The 23,906-nt window shown below is 35.4% G+C and overlaps 1 protein-coding gene across 2 annotated transcripts in view; it reads right to left on the bottom strand.

Annotated features, from left to right (window-relative positions):
• Window positions 1–1,636: 1,636 nt before the first annotated feature.
• MINPP1 (multiple inositol-polyphosphate phosphatase 1) overlaps window positions 1,637–23,906 on the bottom strand; it is a 72,853-nt gene continuing 50,583 nt past the window's right edge. The window contains exon 5 of one of the 2 annotated variants that reach the window (XM_058543455.1): window positions 1,637–3,687. In XM_058543455.1, coding sequence (XP_058399438.1) covers window positions 3,291–3,687 — 397 coding nt within the window. In that variant the 3' untranslated portion in view covers window positions 1,637–3,290. The remainder of the gene's footprint in view (window positions 3,688–23,906) is intronic. The other variant, XM_058543456.1, reaches the window with a different exon arrangement.

The raw sequence follows: 23,906 nt of genomic DNA, 5'->3' as shown, positions 1-23,906 counted from the left end.
AACTACAAATCTTTTTACTGGAAGAACGTGACATCTTTTTTCTTGCTGTAGAATTTTCTCAAAAATACTATTACAGGGGCCAGCCCAGTGGCGTAGTGGTTAAGTTTACACGCTCTGCTTTGGCAGCCCGGGGTTCGCAGTTTCGAATCCCAGGTGCGGACCGATGCACTGCTCATCAGGCAATGCTGTGGAGGCGTCTCACATACAAAAATGGGCACCAATGTTAGCTCAGAGCCAATCTTCCTCAGCAAAACGAGGATGATTGGCAACAGATGTTAGCTCAGAGCCAATCTTCCTCACCACCCCCCCAAAATACTGTTACACACACACACATCCCAATAAAAAAAATAGGTTAACAGATTGATGTGAAGGTGCTTCAGAGTGGACTGGGCTGCTAAGTGAGTGGAAGGAAATACTTCAGTGAGAGAAAAAGAATGGTTAGGAGAGAATTGAGTGATCTGTGAAGTAAGTTCATGAGAAGAGCTAGATACAGGCAAATTATATGGTAATGCAAATGTTTATTTTCAGCTTATATCTGGCAGAAGACAATCCAAATTCCAAGGATCATTAATGAACCACATAGGATAGCATCTTAGAGAAATATATTCCAAAAATTTACACTTATCTATTCTGGTTTGGTTGCATGTAACTCTCAAATATTTAAGCATGCATCAATTCTGCCATTTATAAAAGGAAAGCACTCAAGTAAAGATATCATAAAAGTTGATTATGCCTTCAAAAAAAGAAGCTCCTTTTTCTTTACAGGTTGAGTTTTGCTTATATACAAAAACAGTATCAAGTGAATGATTATGTGTTGGAGAGCAGAAACTTCAAAATGATGACTATAATGCAGTGCACACACTAAGTCGTAGATTAGACAGAAAAATAGCTAATGTCCACAGGCTATTTATTAATCAACCAAAATATCAGAACCAATAGTGATTAAATTAACACTTAACAGAGTAGTTTGGTCACCTATTATGAATGACCTCTTCTTAGCCAAAGATTATTTTTTGATGTTCAACTTTTTATATCCTATCCTACAAAAGGCTTTCAGTTTTTATCATGAGAGTCTTCAGTTTCAGGCATTTCCTAAATAAGAATAATAGCACCAGAATAATATCACAACCTCTGTAACATTAGCAGAAACGGACCACACTAATCCTCCATCCTGAAATATTTTACATACCAATGACTACGAAGATGACTATATGGTCCTATTTAACAATGAAATTAAACAATTCCTATAAAACTTTCAGTCTATTAAAAGTTTCTGAATCAAAAATTATTTAGTTAATGTGTCAGACACCAAGCAAATTTGTTTTAAGGTCTTTTTTTTTAGATTTAGGGTGGGACTCTGAAATTTTTTTTTTTTTGCTCCCCAAAGCCCCAGTACGTGGTTGTATATACTAGTTGTAAGTTGTTTTAAGGTCTTTTAAGATAACCCCGTTGAAAGAAAGAACTAAGTTCATTCAAATTTATATGTCCATCAACTGAATCTAGTGTTTGTACATAAAAAGTACTCAATAGGTATCGATGAATTGATAGTAGCAATTTGTGAAAAATGATCAGGATCAAAAAAGGTCTTGAAAAACAAACTCAGCAGTTAAAATAAATCACTCATTCAAGAATGATGTGCACAGTATAAGTCTTTTTATAGAAAATTTTAAAATTCCCACAGCAAAACTACAAGTTTCCAGAGTCAAGCATGCAATGAAATGCAGAATACTGAATTTTATGTTGGTGGTTACCTCTAGGCAGGGAGTGAGGGCAACAACAGCATCAGGGAGGCATACAGAAGTCCTCAATTGTTCTTATTTGGATGGAAACCAAATGTTACAATGTTAATTTTGATAAAACAGGGTGATGGGCATGAATGCTCATTATATTATTCTCTTCTTGTCAGCTTATTTACAAATTCAAAAAAGAAAAAGATAATACCAGACCTTTGCAGGAACAATCACCAGTGTATTGAGGCATCAGCAGTATTTACCAGCTAATCATCTATTTTATGAACATCAATCATTTGAAGATCAATGATCTATGCATCTTCTTTTATAATTTCAATATATAATTGTGATACTTCTTATTTAGATTTTTAATAAAATAGATTTCCATTCTTCTTTAAGAAGTGAAAATTTATTTGAGGCAATTTCTATTAGAAGAAAACTGCCTTATATTGACTGATTTAGTCAAAGCTGCTTGAAATTCCAACTTTTTACCATAGATTACTGATTGTATATCAACACAGAAAGCAGAAAAGACCTGGTATCAAAGTCACAAGAATTCTGTTTATTATTACAGCAAACACTTTCAAAGCATTTGACAGAACTCTGAAATGGGTTCATATCTGTGAAACTAAGCCAGCCAGGATAAAGCCTTTATTTAAAAAAAAAAAAAAAAGAAAAAAATTGAACAACCAAAAGACACATTTCACATAATAGCAAAATATAAAAATAGAAGCAAAGTGACAGAATGGAAAAAATTGCTAAGCAATGGATTTAAGAAACTTTGATTCTATCCATCTGACTTGTTGCTAATGGTCCTCTTTGTCCTCTATTGTTATATATGTAAAACAGATATGATAATAATTAAAGAATGACCTTGCAAGGCTTACTAGGAAGTTAAAAGAAATTATTGAACAAGTGTTCAAATACTTTATAAATACTATTAACAAAAATATTTATTTTATTATACTTTTTGTCTTCCTTCCATGAAGGTGTCCTTTTAATCAGACTCGTTTCTTAACGTTGTTTCAAATTCTCAACTAGAAAGATGTTAGCTTTCTTCCAAAGTGATACTCCTAGTCTATCATAATATTTCTGACTAAAAAAGACAAAACTAGCACTATGCTACCTGAGGAAAAAAGAGAGAACTGCAGCACAACTGGTAAAGTTCCTAGACTTAGTTCAATCAAGCTATGGATCGTCCAACTGACATAATATTTTGTTACTCCAGCACCTTCAAGTATCACTTTGAAATCATATTCTATCTCAGTGTGAGATTTCTTATATAAATAGGAAGAATTTAATTTCTGCAAACATTTGCAGTGCCAGCTATTTCTGTGAATAAATATTTTTCCCCTTAAGAGAGCTGCTCCAGTGAAGAATCTTTTCTTATACATCAATGTCCAGACTCAAAAAGAAACTCAATGTTTTTCTGTGAAAAGACAGAAATACCCAAGTAATGTGAAAGCTTTCAGTAACCAGTAACCAGGGATTGCCCACCTATTCCAAGCATGTAATCCCTCCCTATAGATTCTGGATGAATTAAAAATGTTCTCCAGTTACTCATAGCTCATCAGATGTGTTGTTCACCTTTGGTAATTCACATTCTTCACTGGTATGACAACTCTGAAGGATGTCCTTGTAATGGTTCTTCAGATCTTCATACACAGAAACAGTTTCTTGTGAGTGTGCCAATGGTAACACCTTTTCATTCAATAACATCTGCACTCGGAATTCTTCTTTAGGATTCTTGGCATTTTTACAATGGTAAAGCACGAATATTAGGTTTGAGGCATAGGGTACAATGTGACCACTTCGGAACTTCCGATGCATTTGTTCCTTGTAATTGTAAGCTGTTAGGGGCTCCTTGTCTTTGAAGTAGCCCATGAGAGAAAGCAGTGGAAGAAGGGTCTCTGCATGACCAAACTGAAGGATGACTGGAGAGGAAATTGGCTGAGACCTTAAAAGAGAAATCGAGAAAAAATATGTATATATTCTCATGTCACAGAACATAATATCTACACTGAGAAGTAGTATACAACTTTCTAATCTTTTTTTATCTTTACATACATAACTTAACAATATGGCTGAAATTCTGTGTGGCAAAGAACTGAACTTTTCATACTAAAAGTTAAGTTCCAAAAATCAGGATCATTGTAGAATTGCAAATCCATCTAAAACAGTGTGCATAGGCATTATTCTTTAAATTTAAAGAGAGAGTGGAGTCTTTACTTGCATATTAAGGAAGTTGAAGCAGATATGTATTTCAAAACTATATTGCCTTTCTGTGAGTGAAACTGAGCAAATTGGCCCTTATTAAATATTGATTACTCAATGGAGCTCTTCTGCATGAACTTCAAATGCTATTTTATCTATATCTAGGGAATAAGGACAAGCAATATTCAGTAAATTTTTTGGTTAATACCAAGCTGAACAGTGAATGGTAATTCATGTAATCCTTCAGTGTTTTACAAGACCTGACTTGGGCACCAAATTCAGAATAGGGCCACAAAAAGGTAGAGACACAAACTATTCTAGCTGATATACTTTGTCTCTGGTTAGGAGTGGAGTTTATACACTGCCAGAAACACAACAGCTTTCAACACCATGAGCTAAGTCATCTTTTTTTTTTTCAAGTTTTCTATGATTTCAAACATAATTAACCATCTGAATTCTTGCTGCCACCCCACATATTAGGTTACAAATTTAGTGCATCTGGATTTTCTGAGAGGACAGCCGCATTTGAACCTTCCTGATTCCCCACATAAAAACAGATGGAGCAACTAGATAGCAGATCTAAAACCCAAGGGAAACATTTACAACATAACTATGTGGAAAAGTATACTCCATGAATCACCAATAGCCTCAAGATCTGCATATTGTCAGCATCAGTATGGAAGAAAGCAGAAGGAAGCCACAAAGCACATGAGAAATCTGAAAACAGGAGAATCCCAAACAACCATCAGGTATTCACTGAAAGTGCTGTGGGCCAATTTGAGATAGCAGCTGAAATTGGGAAGGGTTTAGCCCATTCTAGTATTAGGTGAATGCAAGGAAGGACAACTACTAGGCCTCTCCTGGGGCGGGAAAAATCTAGTCCCTGAGAACTCTCCAAACAGCCTCTCCAAGGCTCCATTCCAGGATAAATGACACAATAAGGAGAAACTGCCTGGAGTGGTGTCAAGATGGAGCAGGAGAGGCACAGCAGAGACAAAGGAAAGAGTAAGTCAAAATAAAACTAGGGGGGAATGGACGGAAGGGACCAGAGCCAGGAAGTCTCAGAAAGCAGCCCACCTGGTATTTCTGAACAGTACACACACACACACACACACACACACACACACACACACACACACACACACACACACACCAGAAAAGGGAGCTCTGGGAGTTTAGGAAAGCAATCTGACATGAGCTTTCTTCTAAATGTTTGAGAAAACTCAATTCACATTAAAACGAGCAACAGAAAATTAAATAAGAGAATAAAGAGCAGAAAAACAACCCTACAGAAAATATAACTATACTAGAAATACATACTCAAAAAATACATAGAAACTGTAACATACTATTTCACAAGTATCTACTATTTTGAGATTAATATTCTCTAAAAGGTGTGAAATTTAAAAACCATTCATCAACAGGTGATTGTAAGCCTCTCTTCTTAACTGGCATACTTTAATTAGGTCATCTAAAGTACCTAAAACCTACATTTATTTCCAAGAAACATCCCCTTAGGTCCAAGTTACAAAGCAGTACCATTCAGACCACAGTATATTTGATTTGACCTGCACAAATATTTTTAAATTTTGCATTATAGGTCAGTATTTAAAAATTAGGAGATTTCAGATCCTTACAAATCCAGATTTTGGCTCCTCTTGAAAACCTGAAAGATCTGGCAACATATATTCCCATAAAACAATAGTCAACTGAACAGGAATAAGAGTTACCATTACCCTCCAGAGAGGACATATACCTGTTGCACAGGACATATATCACTCCATATTGTCTAACATAGGATGGATTTATTCATTTGTTATTTGCCTGGCCCCTTTATACATTTGAGTATATGCAAGTCAAAGCTAATACCACTACCATAATATAAATATAATGGAATTTAATAGTGATACAAGTTAAAGAAAAACAAGTAATGTAAAAATACTGGTTTACATTTTAATTCCTCTAGCCAGTAACTTCAAAACCAGGAAAAACCCTAAGCTCAATGCTCCATTATTGCTTTCTGCAAGATCTATTAGGACAGGAAAGAGGTCAGGAAGGATAGCAGCGACATCCCCATTGTCTCACGGAAAGACAGCTGTCAGTAACTCTCTCCTCTTTTCCCCAGTGAAGAACTCCAGTAAACTAGGCACAAGATATAAGACAATATATAATATAAAATATTCTAGTTTCAACATGTGATTAACATAAAAATTATTAATGAACTATTTTACATTCATTTTTTCTACCAAGTCTTCAAAATGCAGTGTGTAATTAACATTTACAGCACATCTCAATTCAGACCAGCCTCATTTTCAAGTGATAAATAACCACATGTGGCTGGTGGCTATTGTGTCAGACAGCATAGGATAGACAGTAGTATGGACAGCCTTACATACTTGGATTCAAAAGTCAATCAAATAAAGAGAAAATAGAAAAAAAGATACAAGACAACAAACACACATATGAAAAAAAATGTGTGCTGGGGGAAGGAAAGAGACCAACAGGGCTGCGTACAAATGATAAGAGTTCAAAGTCCTGTTAATTACAATCAAGCTACAAAAGAAATTAAATCTAGGTTGTGATCCAAATTTAAGTTGTAAACCTGAAGGTTCCTTAGGTTTATATAAAAAGCAATAAACCCCATTTTCTCTTTTGACTGCCTTACTGTCAGCCACATGTTAAAATCAGCTATTTTCGAGAAGAAAGTTGAGGAAAATTGTGCTTTAAAAATGTTTATTGGGGGGCCGGCCCCGTGGCTTAGCAGTTAAGTGCGCGCGCTCCGCTACTGGCGGCCCGGGGTTCATATCCTGGGCGCGCACCGATGCACCGCTTCTCCGGCCATGCTGAGGCCGCGTCCCACATACAGCAACTAGAAGGATGTGCAACCATGACATACAACTATCTACCGGGGCTTTGGGGAGGAAAAAAAGGCGTACTGGCAATAGATGTTAGCTCAGAGCTGGTCTTCCTCAGCAAAAAGAGGAGGATTAGCATGGATGTTAGCTCAGGGCTGATCTTCCTTACCAAAAAAAAAAAAAGTTTATTGGGAGTTTTATGGGAAATCAAATAAATTTATATATTACATTCACACAGGAAGCCATATCAACAAAAATAAATGACTGTCTTCTGCCATTTGATGCATGCAAATCAATCTCTATTACAGAAGCTTGCAACATACAAAAAACAATATTTTTAAAGGTCTGATTAAATGCACCAATACAATAAACTTAAGACAAGGATAACTATAGATTTATAGGGTCAAAACTAATGTAGCTTGCAACTTCAGAAAAAGAAGCTGGCTGATGTTGCTCATATTCATACAGAAAAGGCCCTGGACAAAATGGCTGCGCCCAATTTTCCGAAACATAATAAAGAACAGACTTTTCAAAGATTCATTTGGTTATTTTGTTTAGATATGAAAGATCCTAGCATTCCTGCCAAGTGCCAGGTACCATGTTAGTTTCTTTTTTTTAGAAGGGGAGGAAAGATGACAAAGAAGGAGAAAAAAGGCGATAAGGTGCAAGAACAAAAATACAAATAAAACATATTTCTGCTTCTTGCAGATTAGCATTTGTCTAAGTGTTAGGGGAACCTGGAGAAGGAGAGCAAATCCTTTTGTTTGGGGAAGAATTGGATATGCTTTGCTGACGAGGTGGTGTTTGAGCTGGCTCATGAGTACATTCCTAGTAAGTCTCACAACAGAAATGCTGCCTGTTGTAGCCTTGGTAAAGTGTAGTAGCTGGTTTACACTATGATGTATATATTATCATTCTATCCTCTCCTATTTACAGATGAAAAAACTGAGGTTAACTTACTTGCTTAAGTTATCTTTGAACCACCAATTAAACTCATTAGAAAAAATACCATCCATTAAATTCATGGAAGTAGTTTAATGTAAAAGATTAACCTAAATCCTTTCAAAAAAATATTAACCACCCTCAGCCTGATTTATAAGTTTGACTTTTCAAAATTCTTTTCTTAGAGCAGGGCACACCTGAAATGATTCAAAAATAACTTTATAGCTTGAACTTAAATACAGGCATACCATAAATCAAGTTTCATGAATGATGCAATTTATACACAAAAAAAATACACTTGGAAAAATCTTAATACCTTTTTGCATAGGAAAATATTTGTATATTTGGACTGGAGCAAATAATTTAAGAATTTAGTCACCTAAGTTTACTTTCAAACCATTGCTGATTTAAAATCATTTCAAATCAAATCAGTTTTTAGTTGGAGTAAGAAACATGGCATTTCAACATACTAGCTGAGGAAAACTACATTGTTAGCGCTGGGTTGTTAGCGCTTGCTAACAGGCTCCTGGCATACTGATTTGAATTGACCAATGTCAAAAATACTCTTTAGGAACATGCACTTTGGTGAAAGCACATGTTAAATCCTACAGAGTAAGAAAATGGATTGTCTCTTAAACAAGGCATCAATTCTTCTCCAAGAATGTATAAAAGGCAAAGACCACATTTCCCAGGTTTTTAATTTGAAATAAATATGCAATTAATGATGAAAAAAGACAGACAGAAAAGAAATCTTGCTTTAAGGAACATACTACATGACTAACTGCTTCCTAAAGTTAGAGACACCATGTCTCTATGAACTTATGGAGACCATCTTTTCTCACTCATCACTCTAAGGGATTCATTTGCATTATACTCTCCAGCTTGAATTCAGTTTGCTGAGTCATACAGGGTGTTTACACCTACATTTTATTCTAGCATGGAAGAAAGGGAATATGTCAACCAATGACAATTTTTATAGAACAGTTTCATAGAACAGTATCTAGGCCAAATAGGTTTCAACTCCAATCAGTAAGTAGTAACTATCTGGAACACTGTACTGAGAAGGATTCTGAGGTTGTATCCAGAACCAATGTCTTCTACTTCATATTTCCTGCTGCTTTCTTCTCCATGCACGAACATCCTCTCTTTGCCAACCAATCTCCCTGCAGATCTTTATGACTCATTTCCCAGATATAATTAAAATCACTTTGCCTATTTCTAAGGCATCTGATTAAAAAATACAGCAATAGAAGATGCCTCAAGTCTGTATTATGATGGTGCATGAATTTTTGCTTTTTGACAGTGATATCACTACTGGTAAAGTGTATTACCAAACAACACAAATATAACATATAATCACCTGAAACAAATTATCACTTTAAGGACCATATGTAAATCATTCCTAAATGTATGTGCACAAACCTTTATTGGGCATAGACTAAGAAGATACTTAATTGATTTGGTTTATGTCTTTTAAAAAAATGTCAAGAAAGCAGACTATTAAAAATTTGGCTTAGAGAAATTTTATCTCACAGGATAAGAGCTTATAAAATAGAAAAGAATGCCTTATAATATTTTATAAAGAATGCCTTATAATATTTTATAAAATATGCTATCAACATGAACATAAAATTAAAACCCTAAAGGGGCCTAAAAATTCTCTTTAAGCACTTAACATGTTCTATACAATTTTTAAAATCTTTCTTTTTGATTTGTGCATTTCAAAAAAAAAAAGGGAGCAGAGCTCACTAAATGTCTAGGTTGGGTTTTAAGGGTAAGTAACAAAATTTAGCACATAAGTTTAAATAAGTTATTTAAATAAGTTCCAAGATCTAGAAAAGTGTTAAGTATTTTTTGCATTAGCTCAAAAGTATTTCTATTAAATAATAGCTCAGAATATAAATCACTTGTCTCACACATAACTGTTTTTCTTCACTATTTTATTTTTCTTAGCTGGAATTCAACTTAGTAATCCTTAATGGTTCAAGTGTTAAAATTAGAATAAATATAATAAAGCAATCTTCTTCAAGCCTCTCTGTGAAAGTGGAAGTAAAATATCTAACTCATAATTATGAGGTATAAAATTCAAAAGAACTTAGCCAATAATTTTTCAGTCATTTTAAACTATATAGTTCAAATCAGGAGTCCACTTACAGCTAAGAATGTCAGAATGCCTTTCTTTACTTATAAACAATGACTAAGCGATATGTAAACTGATTTCTACTTTATTGTTTGCAATTCAACTGCCAAATATCAAACTCTGGATATAAAGAAACAACCAGAACTTCCAGTTTTTAGTCGGTTAGGAGCTTAGAAGTCACCACTCCACCCTAGCAACAAAGAGCTGAACAAACTGAAAAGTCAACAACTCTTAGATGCATCAGAGAAGTGAGGTCACAGGGCAAACTGCTGCTCCCCAAATTGGAGAGACAGAAAGGTAGATACAGAGAAGCACAATTTACAGGAGCAGAAACCTCCATGAGAACCAGTACCAGGGAAGGAAAACCTAAACTGTAATTGACAAATTGCTAGAGGCTCAGTGTGGACAAGTCTGAGAGTTAAAAGCTTCAGAGGGACACAGTCATAGGGAGGCACTCACACTTTGTGAGTTTAACCTCCAGGAACCCTGCCAGGTCCTCACAGTGAATCTCCTCTTGCTACTGGCAGGGAGAGGAGAAGAGGAACCATTTGGAAATACGCCAGAGCTTTCTGTTCTTCTTAACAAGGCCTACCCTCAGGAGAAATTATTTTACCAGAGCCTAACCTGCTGGGGTTTTATCAGAGCCTAACCTACCTGGGAGAAGGGAAATACACAACTCTAGCCCTTCTAACCATCCTGTGACACCTAAGAAGGGGGAAAAAAACTGAGAAGCACTGCTGAAGTTCACAGCCTGAGGCACAGGCTCATCAAAAGGCTGCGATTTAACCATAGGACTATAGAATGCTTCCCTTCCCCCCACACCTTACCACTATTACTAAAGGCCTATTTACCATAGTTCCTTTTACCCAGTACACCATATCTACTTTCCACAAAAAAATTACAAGGTATACTAAAAGGCAAAAAAACCATTTAGAAGACTGAAGAAGCATCAGAACCAGAGTCAGATATGGCAAATATGCTGGAATTATCAGTCCAGAAATTTTTTAAAAACTATGATTAATATGCAAAGGGCTTTAATGGAAAAAGTAGAAAATGTGCAGGACAGGTGGATAATATAGGCAGAGAGATAGAAATCCTAATAAAAATCAAAAAGAAATACTAGAAATCAAAAACCCAGTACAGAAATCAGGAATGTCTTTGTAAACCAGACATGGCTGAGGAAAGAATCTCTGAGGTTGAGCATATGACCATAGAAACTTCCCAAACTGAAAAGCAAAGAAAAAAAGACTGAAAAAAGTAGAACAGAATATCCAAGAACTGTGGGACAATTATAAAAGATTTATATTAACATATTTGTAATGGGAATACCATAAGGAGAAGAGAGACAGGAACAGATGAAATACTTAATAATGACTGAGAATTTCCCCAAATTAATGTTAGACCCCAAACCACAGATCTAGGAAGCTCAGAGAACACTGAGCAGGATAAATTTCAAAAATAACTATACCAAAGCATATCATATTCAAACTTCAAAAAATCAAAGACAGAAGCCAGAGGAGAAAAGCACCTTACCTATAGAGGTACAAAGATAAGAATTAAATCTGACTTCTCCTCAGAAGCCATGCAAGCAAGAAGATAGTAGAGTGAAATATTTATGTGTTGAGAGAAAAAAACCCATCAACTTAGAATTTTGTACTCTGCAAAATTATCCTTTAGAAGTGACACAGAAATAAAGACTTTCTCAGACAAACAAAAATTGAAGGCGCTTGTTGCCAGTGGATGTGCCTTGCAAGAAATGTAAAAAAACTTCTTCAGAGACAAGGAAAATGATATAGGTCAAAAACTCAGATCTACATAAAGAAAGGAAGAACACTGGAGATGAATAAGTGAAGGTAAAATTAAAACATTTATATTTTTTCATTCTTAATTGATCTAATAGATAACAGTTTGTTCAAAATAATTAACAGCAATAATGTATTCAATTAATATGCTTATATATATTTTATATATACACACACACACACACACTTATGCATACTTCTGTATAAGTAAAATGAATGACAGCAATGATACAAGAGACAGGAAGGAGGAATGAGGAATATTCTCTTATTATAAGTGTTTGCACTACCCAAGAAGTGACATAGTGTTATTTCAAAGTGGACTTGGATTAGTTCTAAATGTATATTGCAAACTCTAGGGCAACCAATTAAAAAAAGGAAAAAAAGAAGTGCAACTGATATGTTAAGAAAGGAGAGGAAATGGAATCATAAAATGCTCAATTAAAACCACAAAAGGCGGAAAAAGTGTGAAAGATAAAAATAGGAACAAAGAACAAGGGCAACAAATAGATCAGAGTAATAAATATGGTACATATTAATCCAGCTATATCAATAATCATTCACAACGTCAATGGTCAAAATATACCAATTAAGAGAGAGACTGTCAGAGTAGATCAAAAAGCAAGACCCAACTATATGTTGTCTACAAGAAACCCACTCTAAATAGAAAAACACATATAGATTAAAAGTAAAGTGATGGAGAAAGATATAACATGCTAATTAACACTAATCAAAATAAAGTGGGAGTAGCTATATAAATTTCAGACATACTGATAAAAAGGTCAATATTCCAAGATATAACATTCCTTAATGTGCATATGCCTAACAACAGAGCACAAAATGCATGAGGCAAAAACTGATAGAACTATAAGGAGAAACAGATAAATCCACTATTATAGTTGAAGACTAATACTCCTCTATCAGAAATGAACAGATCTAGCAGGCAAAAATCTTTAATGGCACAGTTAAACTCAACAACACCATCAATCAACTGGATGTAACTGACATCTACAGACTACTTCATCCAACAATAGCAGATTACACATTCTTCTCAAGCTCACACGGAACACTCACAAACACCACATTCTGTGAAATAAACACATTGTAAAAAATTTAAAAGAACAGAAATCATACAATATCTGTTCAATGGAATTATACTAGACCATAATGGAATTAAACTAGCAATCAATAACAGAAAGAACTGGAAAATCCCAAAATATGTGGAGAATAAACAACACACTTCTAAATAATACATTAGTCAAAGAAGAAATCTCAAGAGAAATTTAAAAATATTTTGAACTAAATGAAAATGAAAACACAATTTATCAAAAATTTGTGGGATACAGGGAAAGCAGTGCTTATACGGAAATTTATAGCATTTAATGTATATATTAGAAAAGAAGAAAGATCTATAATCAATCATCTAAGCTTCCATTTTAGGAAAGCAGAAAAAGAAGGGCATATCAAATTCAAAGTAAGCAGAAGAAAATAAGGAAAATTAGAGCAGAAATCAATGAAATTTAAAACAGGAAAATCGACAAAATCAAAAGCTGGTTCTCTGATAAGATCAATAAAATCAATAACCCTTTAGCCAGGCTACCTAAGAAAAAAAGAGAGAAGGCACAAATTATTAATATCAGAAACAAAAGAAGAGACATAACTACAGATCCCATGGGCATTAAAAGGTTAATAAAGGAGTATTATGAACAACTCTACAGCCACAAATTTGATAAGCTAGATGAAATGGGCTAATTCCTTGAAAGACACAATCTGTCGAAACTCACACAAGAAGAAACAGATGATCTGAATAGGCCTATATCTATCAAAGAAATGGAATCAATAATTAATAACCTTCCAAAATAGAAAGCACTGGGCCCAGATGGGTTCACTGGTAAACTCTAACAAACATTTACAGAAAAAATTCTACCAATTTTCTACAAAGTCTTCCAGCAAATAGAAGCAAAGGGAATATGAGACCAGTGTTACCCTAAATACCAAAAACAGACAAAGTCACTACTAGAAAACTATTGGCCAATATCTCTGATGAAAACAGATGCAAGCAAAAATCCCCAACAAAATATTAACAAATTGAATCCAACAATGTATAAAAAGAATTATAAACCACAACCAAGTAAGATTTATCCCGGGTACGCAGGGCTGGTTCAATATTCAAAATCAATTAATGTAAACGATCACATCAACAGGCTAAAAAAGAAAAATCTTTACATTATGATATCAATGACTCAGAAAAAGCATTTGACGAAATTTAACACTCCTTCACCATAAAAATTCTCAGCAAACTAGGATTAGAGGGAACTTCCTCAACTTTATAAAGAACATATACAAAAAGCTGCAGTTAACATCATACTTAATGGTGAGGAACTCAAAGCTTTCCTGCTAAGATCAGGTACAAGGCAAGGGTGTCCCCTCTCACCACTGCTTTTCAACATCATACTGGAAGTCTTCGCTAATGCAATGAGACAAGGAAAGGAAATAAAAGGTGTATATATATATATATTGGGAAAGAAGAAATGAAACTGTCTTTGTTTGCAGATGACATGATCGTCTATGTATAAAATCCAAAGAAGCAACAAAAAAACTGGAACTAACAAGCAATTATAGCAAGGTTGCAGGATACAAAGTTATTATACAGAAGTCAATTGCTTTTCTATATAGCAACAATAAACAAGTAGAAATTTGAAATTAAAAACATATTTCCATTTATATTAGCACTCAAAAATGAAATAATTAAGTATAAAATAACAAAATATGTACAAGATCTATGTGAGAAAAACTACAAAGCTGTCATGAACAAAATCAAAGAACAACTACATAAGTGTAGAGATATTCCATGTTCATGGATAAGAAGACTCAATATTGTCAAAATGTCAGTATTGAGAAGACTCAATATTGTCAAAAATCCAAAATGAATATGGATTCAACATAATCTCAATCAAAATCCCAGCAGGTTATTTTGTGGATACTGACAAACTGATTCTAAAGTTTATATAGAAAGGCAAAAGACAGAAAATAGCCAACACTACATTGAAGAACAAAGTTGGAGGACTGACACTACTTGACTTCAAGACTTACTAGAAAGCTACAGTAATCAAGACAGTGTGGTACTGGCAAAAAAAAAGTTGACAAATAGATCAATGGAACAGAATAGAGAGCCCAGAAATAGACCTCCATAAATATAGTCAACTGATCTTTGACAAAGCAGCAAAGGCAATACAATGGAGCAAAGATAGTCTTTTCACCAAATGGTCCTGGAATACTAGACATCCCATATGCAAAAAAAGAAAAAAGAATCTAGACACAGACCTCACACCCTTCACAAAAATTAACTCAAAAAGGATCATAGACCTAAATGTAAAACTCAATACTATAAAACTCTTAGAAGACAACATAGGAGAAAACCTAGATGACCTTGGGTATGGCAATGACTTTTTAGATATAATACCAGAGGCACAATCCATGAAAGAAATAATTGATAACATAGACTTCATTAAAATTAAAAATTTCTGCTCTACTAAAGTTAATGTCAAGAGAATGAGAAGACAAGTCACAGACGGTGAGAAAATATTTGCAAAAGCTACATCTGATAAGAGACTGTTATCTAAAATATAAAAAGAACTCAAGACTCAACAATAAGAAAATAAACAACTCAATTTAAAAAATGGGCAAAAGATCTGAACAGACAACTCACAAAAGAGGATATACAGATGGCAAGTAAGCATATGAAAAGATGCTCAACATCATATGTCATTAGGGAACGGCAAATTAAAACAGCAATGAGATACCACTACATACCTATTAGAATGGCCAAAATCCATAACACTGACAACACCAAATACTGACAACAGGAACTCTCATTCATTGCTGGTGGGAATGCAAAACGATACAGCCACCGTGGAATTCAGTTTGGCAGTTTCTTACAAAACTAAACATACTCTTACCATACTATTCAGCAATTGCACTCCTTGGTATTTACTCGAATTAAAAGCTTATGTCCACACAAAAACTTGAACGTGAATGTTTACAGCAGTTTTATTCATAATTGTCAAAACTTGGAAGCAACCAAGATATCCTTTAGTAGGTGAATGGGTAAATAAACTGGTACATCCAGATGATGGAATGTTATTTAGCACTAAAAAGAAATGAGCTATCAAGCCATGAAAATACATGGAAGAAACTTAAATGCCAATTACTAAGTGAAAGAAGCTAATCTAAAGAGGCTACATATTGTATGATTCCAACTGTATGACATCCGGAAAAGGCAAAGCTATGAAGACAGTAAAAAGATCAGTGGTTGCCAGGGGGAAGAGAGGGGTGAACAGGCAAAGCACAGAGGATTTTTAGGGCAGTGAAACTATTCTGTATGATACTACAATGGTGGATACACATCATTATACATTTGTCCAAACCCAGAGAATGTACAACAGCAAGAGTGAATCCTAATGTAAACTATGGACTTTGGTGATAATGATGTGTCAATGTAGGGTCATCAGTTATAACAAATGTACCACTGTGGTGTGGGATGTCAAGAGTAAGGGAGGTTGTGGGGGCGGGGGGGAGGAGGCAGGGAGTTTATGGGAACTCTCTGTATTTTCTGCTCAATATTTCTGTGAACCTAAAACTGCTCTAAAAAATTAAGTTTATTAATTTAAAAACAACAACAAACTACTGCTTTGGGAATATATATGACCAAAAGGAGCACATTTTCTTTCCAAAGAGTTAATATAATCCCTCTTAAACAGCTGCTCATGCTTATACTTGTTTGCTCTTTTATAAGACTTACTCACATTTCAATTTTCTTTGAAAAAGTTAAGTAATAGAAGTGTTAAATGGAAAAACACATTGCGTTTCTATTCTAAATTATATCCAAACATCTTGAATTAGTGTAGGCTAAAGAGTTGTGGAGTTTGTGTGTGTGCACACATACAATAGGGTTTTTTGGTTTGTTTTTGTAACTCGAAAGATGTCAAAGCAAATACACAAGGCTATTTATTTACAATCCGAATTTCATCAGAAGCCATTAAAGGCATGTGCCAAGTTTCTGTAAGTAAATCAGTCATTTCTGTGAAGTGAGTTGGTTCTATTTCAGGAACATGCTGCTCTTTGCTCTGTCTCATAATGGAGAGTAAATCGTAGAAGTGTTCTAAACCATCTGCTAGGAACTGATCTAACCTATTTAGCATAGGCCCAATTGCTATTTAAAAGAACCAAATCCCCACTTCTCCTTGAATACACCCAAGTCCCAAGGATGGCATGAGAACTTTTCTGGGTTTCATTTCCAAGCTTCTTCAAAGCAAAGCTGGTCTATCATTAAGCCCAAAATATTGGTAACAGCAAATGGGTAAGAGTGTATGTATATGTCTGAATAAGGGAGTAAGGCAGTATGTGTGTATGTGGTGGGGACAGAACAAGAGAGAAAATAATGTATGGGAGGACAAAAGGGGAAAGAACATGAAAAAAATCACTTCTCTCTTTACTCGATTCCTAATATAAGGCCACTGCACAGATTTTTGTAAGAAGATTGCTGAGAGCATAAAGACGGCCATTCCATTCTATCTATGGTGCCACACAGCATTCTTTGTCATGACCATTCAATAAACAGAGTTGTGAGGTTTTGGATGCCATAACAGAAAGGATCAAGTTTTTATCTTTAACAAAAGAATGCACTCTTTTGGCAGGAAGATGTAAATGTTTTTTAAAGGAGGAACTGCCAAGGCAATCAGTAATGAGGCATAGTCAATACCCACTGCATCTGAGTTTTTAAACTTTGGGAACATAAAACCGTTTGAGAATCTGACTAAGGAACAAGGACTTCCTCCCAGAGAAATGCATATACCCATAAAAACTTGAATACAGTTTTGGGAGTTCAGATTCTCTACATCCCCAAAATCTCTGTGCTATATATTATATTACAGTCTGACATCCCGAAAAATAGTACACCCACAATTCTGTCCCACATTGGTTTATATTGCCTACAACACATGTATTCCAGAGAAGTCTAATAACTTTATCCTAACGAGTCCTATATTTAAAATGTCTAAATAGATTAATTAAATTTACAAACTTAACATCAAATTAAGAATAATTCAAACGTTCTATAATTTGCTTTGAACTTTCCTATTTTTCTTGAATCTTTCTGTGTTTTCTGTATTCTGACTGCATATTAGGATCCCTCAATAAACAGACTTCTATTAGTCAAATTTCTCAAATTAACTTATGTTTCTCACTTGTAATGACTATTCTTTCTTTAGAATTCTTAGCAGAATAGTCTCCCAAAGAACAAGGAATACAAAGGTATGGAATAGGAGACATTTAACGCTGCTCTCTCTCTCTGATAAAAATGTATTAAACTTGGGATGTCACACTTTCCAAGAAGTGACGAAACCACTTTAAAAGTGGTATATTTTAGCTTTAAAAAAATAAAAGAGTAGTGATGTCAGCAACATGGCAGAGTGAGCTGTTCCCTTTGTCTCTCTGCCTCCGAATTACAACTAAATGGACATTCATTGACCAACAGAGGATACCCACACAGTACAACAGGACACCTGAGAGACCCACACATCTGAAGGTGGATGGAATGAATCCCCAGGAAGCAGTGGAGATAGGTGAGCGCACCCCTCCCCCTCCCCAGCAGTAGGTAGCCAGGTCGCAGGTCCTCACACAGCAGCCGGTGCACAAATGCTATCTCTGCCAGCAGGAGCATGCACCATGCTGCAGCGCCCCTGACAGTGGGAACGCTTCCCACCAAGTGGCCACACCTCGGCCCCTGTGAAGGAGCCCTGCCCACCAAGCACAGTGGGTGGCTTGACTGTAAGAGGAGGCAGCAACAGCTCGGCACATGTGTGAACACTATCCTGGCCTGCAGGAGGATCCACTGTGCCGCGGCAGCCCCACCGCTGGGAATGCTCCCCATCAAGTGGCCATGGCTCAGCCCTTGAGCACAGTGGCTCAGCCAAACCACCAGCAAGCACAGTGCCAGCCTGCACCTGCGCAATCCGCCCACTGAGCACAGACGCCCTGCCTCCATGAGAGCAATTCACCAAGCGGCTGTGGCCAGCCCAGGCAAATGCAGAGCAGCCGTACAGAAACAACTTCCAGAAGACGAAGTAGGATCAGAAACACAGCTCTTGCTTCCCCCCAGGGGTGGCAGGTGGAATCTGTGACCTGATACTACCACAAATGCACTGGCAAAGGATCAGTTCATCAAACACCTCAGAGCAAAACACTTCAGAGCAAAAGGAAACTGACAAGTCTCCAGAAACTAATACTGAAGTCACTGAAATTTACAATTTAAATGACAGAGAATTCAAAATAGTTGTCATAAAGAAATTCAATGAGTTACAAGAAAATTCAGAAAGACCGTTCAACGAGCTCACAAATAAAATTAATGAGCAGAAGGAATACTTCACCAAAGGGATTGAAACTCTAAAAAAGAAACCAAGCAGAAATTCTAGATATGAATAACACAATTAATGAGAAAAAAATAATCTAGAATCCTTAAAAAAAGAGCTGATGTTATGAAGGACAGAATGAGTGATTTAGAGAATTGAAATAAAGACATGCTTCAGGTGGAGGAGCAGAGAGAATTAAGGTCTAAAAAATAATGAAGAAATTCTTTGAGAAATATCTGAGTCAGGAAAAGCAACATAAGGATTACAGGTATTCCAGAGGGATAAGATAGGGAGAAAGGAGTAGAGAGCTTTTTCAAAAAAATAATAGCTGAGAATTTCCCAAACCTGGGGAAAGAATTGGACTTACAAGTACATGAAGCCAACAGAACTAATTACCTCAATGCAAAAAGACCTTCTCCAAGGCATATAATAGTAAAACTGGCAAAAGTCAATGACAAAGAAAAAATCTAAAGGGCAGCAAGGCAGAAGAAAATAATTTCGGAATCCTCATCAGGCTTTTAGCAGATTTCTCAGCAGAAACCTTACAGGCTAGGAGAGAATGGAATGATATATTCAAAATACTGAAAGACAAAAACTTTCAGCCAAGAATACTCTATTCAGTGAAACTATCCCTCAGATACGATGGAGAAATAAAAGCTTTCCCAGACAAACAAAAGCTGAGGGAGTTCATTGTGAATAGGCCTGCCTTACAAGAAACGTTGAAAGGAGCCCTCCCATCTGAAACTAAAAAGCAAACGTTTACAAAACCTAGAACATGGAGATAAAGAGAATCAGAAAATTGCAACTCTTATCAGAATAGGTTAGTAAACAATTATAACATAAAAGAAAAAGGGAAGGAAAGCATCAAAAATAACAATAAACACTTCAATTTAGTCACAAACTCACAACACAGAAAAGAAGAATTTGTGACAAAAATAACTCAGAAGGGGAAGAGGAAAGGAATGGAACCTGCTTAGGTTAATGGAGACAACTGGCTATCTCACATAAATGCACTATCTCATATACGAGATCTTTTATACGAACCTCATGGTAACCACTAAACAAAAAATCAGAACAGAGACACAGATGATAAATAAAGAGAAAACTGAGAAAACCACCATAGAGAATCACCAAACTGAATTGGTAGTTGGAAATACATGGGATGAGAAACAAGGGAAATACAGAACAACCAGAAAACAAGTAATAAAATGGCAGTATTAACCCCTCATATATCAATAATCACTCTAAATGTAAATGGATTGAATTAGTCAATCAAAAGACACAAAGTAGCTGGATGGATTAAAAAACAAGACCCAACAGTATGCTGCTTCCAGAAAACACATCTCAGCTCTAAAGACAAACATAGGCTTAGAGTGAAGGGATGGAGACGATACTCTGAGCAAATGGCAAGCAAAAGAAAGCAGGTGTTGCCATACTTAGATCAGACAAAGGAGACTTCAAGCTAAAAAGGACAATGAGAGACAAAGAGAGGCAGTATATATGACAAAAGGGGCCTTCCACCAAGAGGACATAACACTTATGAATATATATGGACCTAACACAGGAGCACCAAAGTATATAAAGTAACTATTAACATACTTAAAGGGAGAAATTGACAGCAACACAATAATAGTAGGGGACCTCAACACCCCCTCTTACATCAACAGATAGATCATCCAGACAGAAAGTCAACAAGGAAACAGTGGCCTTAAATGAAATACGAGACCAGATGGACTTAACAGATATATATAGAACACTCCATCCAAAAAGAGCAGAATACACATTATTGTCAAGTGCACATGGAACATTCTCAAAGACAGACCATATGTTGGGAAACAAGGCAAGCCTCAATAAATTTAAGAAGACTGAAATCATATCAAGCATCTTTTCCGACCACAATGTTATGAAACTAGAAATCAACTACAAGAAAAAGGTTGGGGAAGTCACAAATATATGGAGACTAAACAACATGCTACTGAACAACCACTGGATCAATGAATAAATGAAAGGAGAAATCAAAAAATACCTGGAGACAAATAAAAATGAAAACACAACATATCAGCTCTTATGGGATGCAGCAAAAGCAGTACTAGGAGGCAAATTCATCACAATACAGGCCTACCTCAACAAACAATAAAAATCTCAAATAAGTAATCTTAAACTACACCTAACAGAACTAGAAAAAGAACAAAGCCCCAAGTCAGCAGAATGAGGCAAATAATAAAAATTACAGCAGAAATAAATGAAATGAGACTAAAAAAACAGTAGAAAGGATCAATGAAGCTAATGAAAGCTGGTTCTTTGAGAAGATAAACAAAATTGACAAACTCTTATTCAGACTCACTAAGAAAAAATGAGAGCAGCCTCATACAAATAAAATTAAAAATGAAAGAGGAGAAATTAAAATGGCTACCACAGAAATACAAAGGATTATAAGAGAATACTATGAAAAACTATATTTCTTCTAGGTTGTCCACAAGTTGGACAACCTAGAAGAAATGGATAAATCCTGAGACTCATACAACCTCCCAAAACTGAATCAAGAAGAAATAGAGAATCTGAATAGACCAATCACAAGTCAAGAGATTGAAACAGTAATGAAAAACCTCCCAAAAAACAAAAGTCCAGGACCAGAAGGCTTCTCTGGAGAATTCTACCAGACATTCAAAGAAGATTTAATACCTAGCCTTCTCAAACTATTCCAAAAAATTGAAGAAGATGGAATGCTTCCTAATTCATTCTATGAAGACAACATTATCATGATACCAAAACCAGACAAGGACAATACAAAGAAGGAAAATTACAGGCCAATATCACTGATGAACATACAGCAAAAATCTGCAACAAAATATTGGCAAATCAAATACAGCAATACATTAAAATGATCATACACCATGATCAAGTAGGATTTATACCAGGAATGCAGCGATAGTTAAACATCTGCAAATCAATCAATGTGATACACCACATTAACAAAATGAGGAATAAAAACCACATGATTATCTCAATAGATGCAGAGAAAGCATTTGACAAGATCCAATATCCATTTATGATAAAAACTCTCAATAAAACGGGTATAGAAGGAAAATACCTCAACATAATAAAGGCCATATATGACAAACCCACAGCCAACATCATACTTAATGGTGGAAAACTGAAAGCCATCCCTCTGAGAACAGAACAAGACAAGGGTGCCCACTCTCGCCACTCCTTTTCAACATAGTACTGGAGGTTTTGGCCAGAGCTATTAGGCAAGAAAAAGAAATAAAAGGTATCCACACTGGAAAGAAAGAAGTAAAACTCCCGCTGTTTGCGGATGACATTTTTCTATACATAGAAAACCCTAAAGAATCCACCAGAAAACTATTAGAAATATAATGAACAACTACAGCAAAGTTGCAAGGTACAAAATCAACTTACAAAAATCAGTTGCATTTCTATACACTAATAACAAACTAGCAGAAAGAGAAGTCAAGAGCACAATCCCATTTACAATTGCAATAAAAAGAATAAAATATCTAGGAATAAACTTAACCAAAGAGGTGAAAGACCTATATACTGAAAACTGTAAGATATTATTGAAAGAAATCAAAGACATAAAGAAATGGAAAGACATTCCATGCTCATGGATTGGAAGAATAAACACAGTTAAAATGTCCATGTTACCTAAAGCAATCTACAGATTCAGTGCAATCCCAATCAGAATCCCAATGACATTCTTCATGGAAATAGAACAAAGAATCCTAAAATTTATATGGAACAACAAAAAACCCTGAATAGCCAAAGCAATCCTTCACAAAAAGAACAAAGCTGGAGGCATCACAATTCTTCACTTCAAAAATATACTACAAAGCTATAGTAATCAAAACAGCATGGTACTGACACAAAAACAGATGCACAGATCAATGTAACAGAACTGAAAGCCCAGAAATAAAACCACACATCTACAGACAGCTAACCTTTGACAAAGAAGCCAAGAACATACAATGGAGAAAGGAAAGTCTCTTCAATAAATGGTGTTGAGAAAACTGGACAGCCACATGCAAAACAATGAAAGTAGATCATTATCTTACACCATACACAAAAATTAACTCAAAATGGATTAAAGATGTGAATGTAAGACCTGAAACCATAAAACTCCTAGAAGAAAATACAGGCAGTATACTCTTTGACATTGGTCTCAGCAGCATCTTTTCAAATACCAGCCTACTCAGACAAGGGAAACAAAAGAAAAAGTAAACAGGTAGGACTACATCAGACTAAAAAGTTTCTGCACTGCAAAGGAAATCATGAACAAAACAAAAAGACAACCCACCAACTGGGAGAAAATATTTGCAAATCATATATCCAACAAGGGGTTAATTTCTAAAATATATAAAGAACTCATACAACTCAACAACAAAAAAACAAATGACCTGATCAAAAAATGGGCAGAGGATATGAACAGATATTTTTCCAAAGAAGATATACAGATGGTGAAGAGGCACATGAAAAGATGTTCAACATCACTAATCATTAGGGAAATGCAAATCAAAACAAGAATGATCTATCTACCATCAAAATGGTTATAATTAACAAGACAAAAAATAAATGTTGGAGAGGATGTGGAAAAGGGAACCCTCATTCACTGCTGGTAGGAATGCAAACTGGTGCAGCCACTATGGAAAACAGTATGGAGATTCCTCAAAAAATCAATAACAGAAATACCATATGATCCAGCTATTCTACTACCGGGTATTTACCCAAAGAACTTGAAATCAACAATTCGAAGAGACTTATGCACCCCTATGTTCATCGCAGCGCTATTCACAATAGCC

Source organism: Diceros bicornis, chromosome 6, assembly GCF_020826845.1.
Source record: "Diceros bicornis minor isolate mBicDic1 chromosome 6, mDicBic1.mat.cur, whole genome shotgun sequence".
Taxonomy (NCBI): domain Eukaryota; kingdom Metazoa; phylum Chordata; class Mammalia; order Perissodactyla; family Rhinocerotidae; genus Diceros; species Diceros bicornis.
Note: the sequence above shows the minus strand (reverse complement) of the source record. Positions and strands in the feature narration are given on the sequence as shown.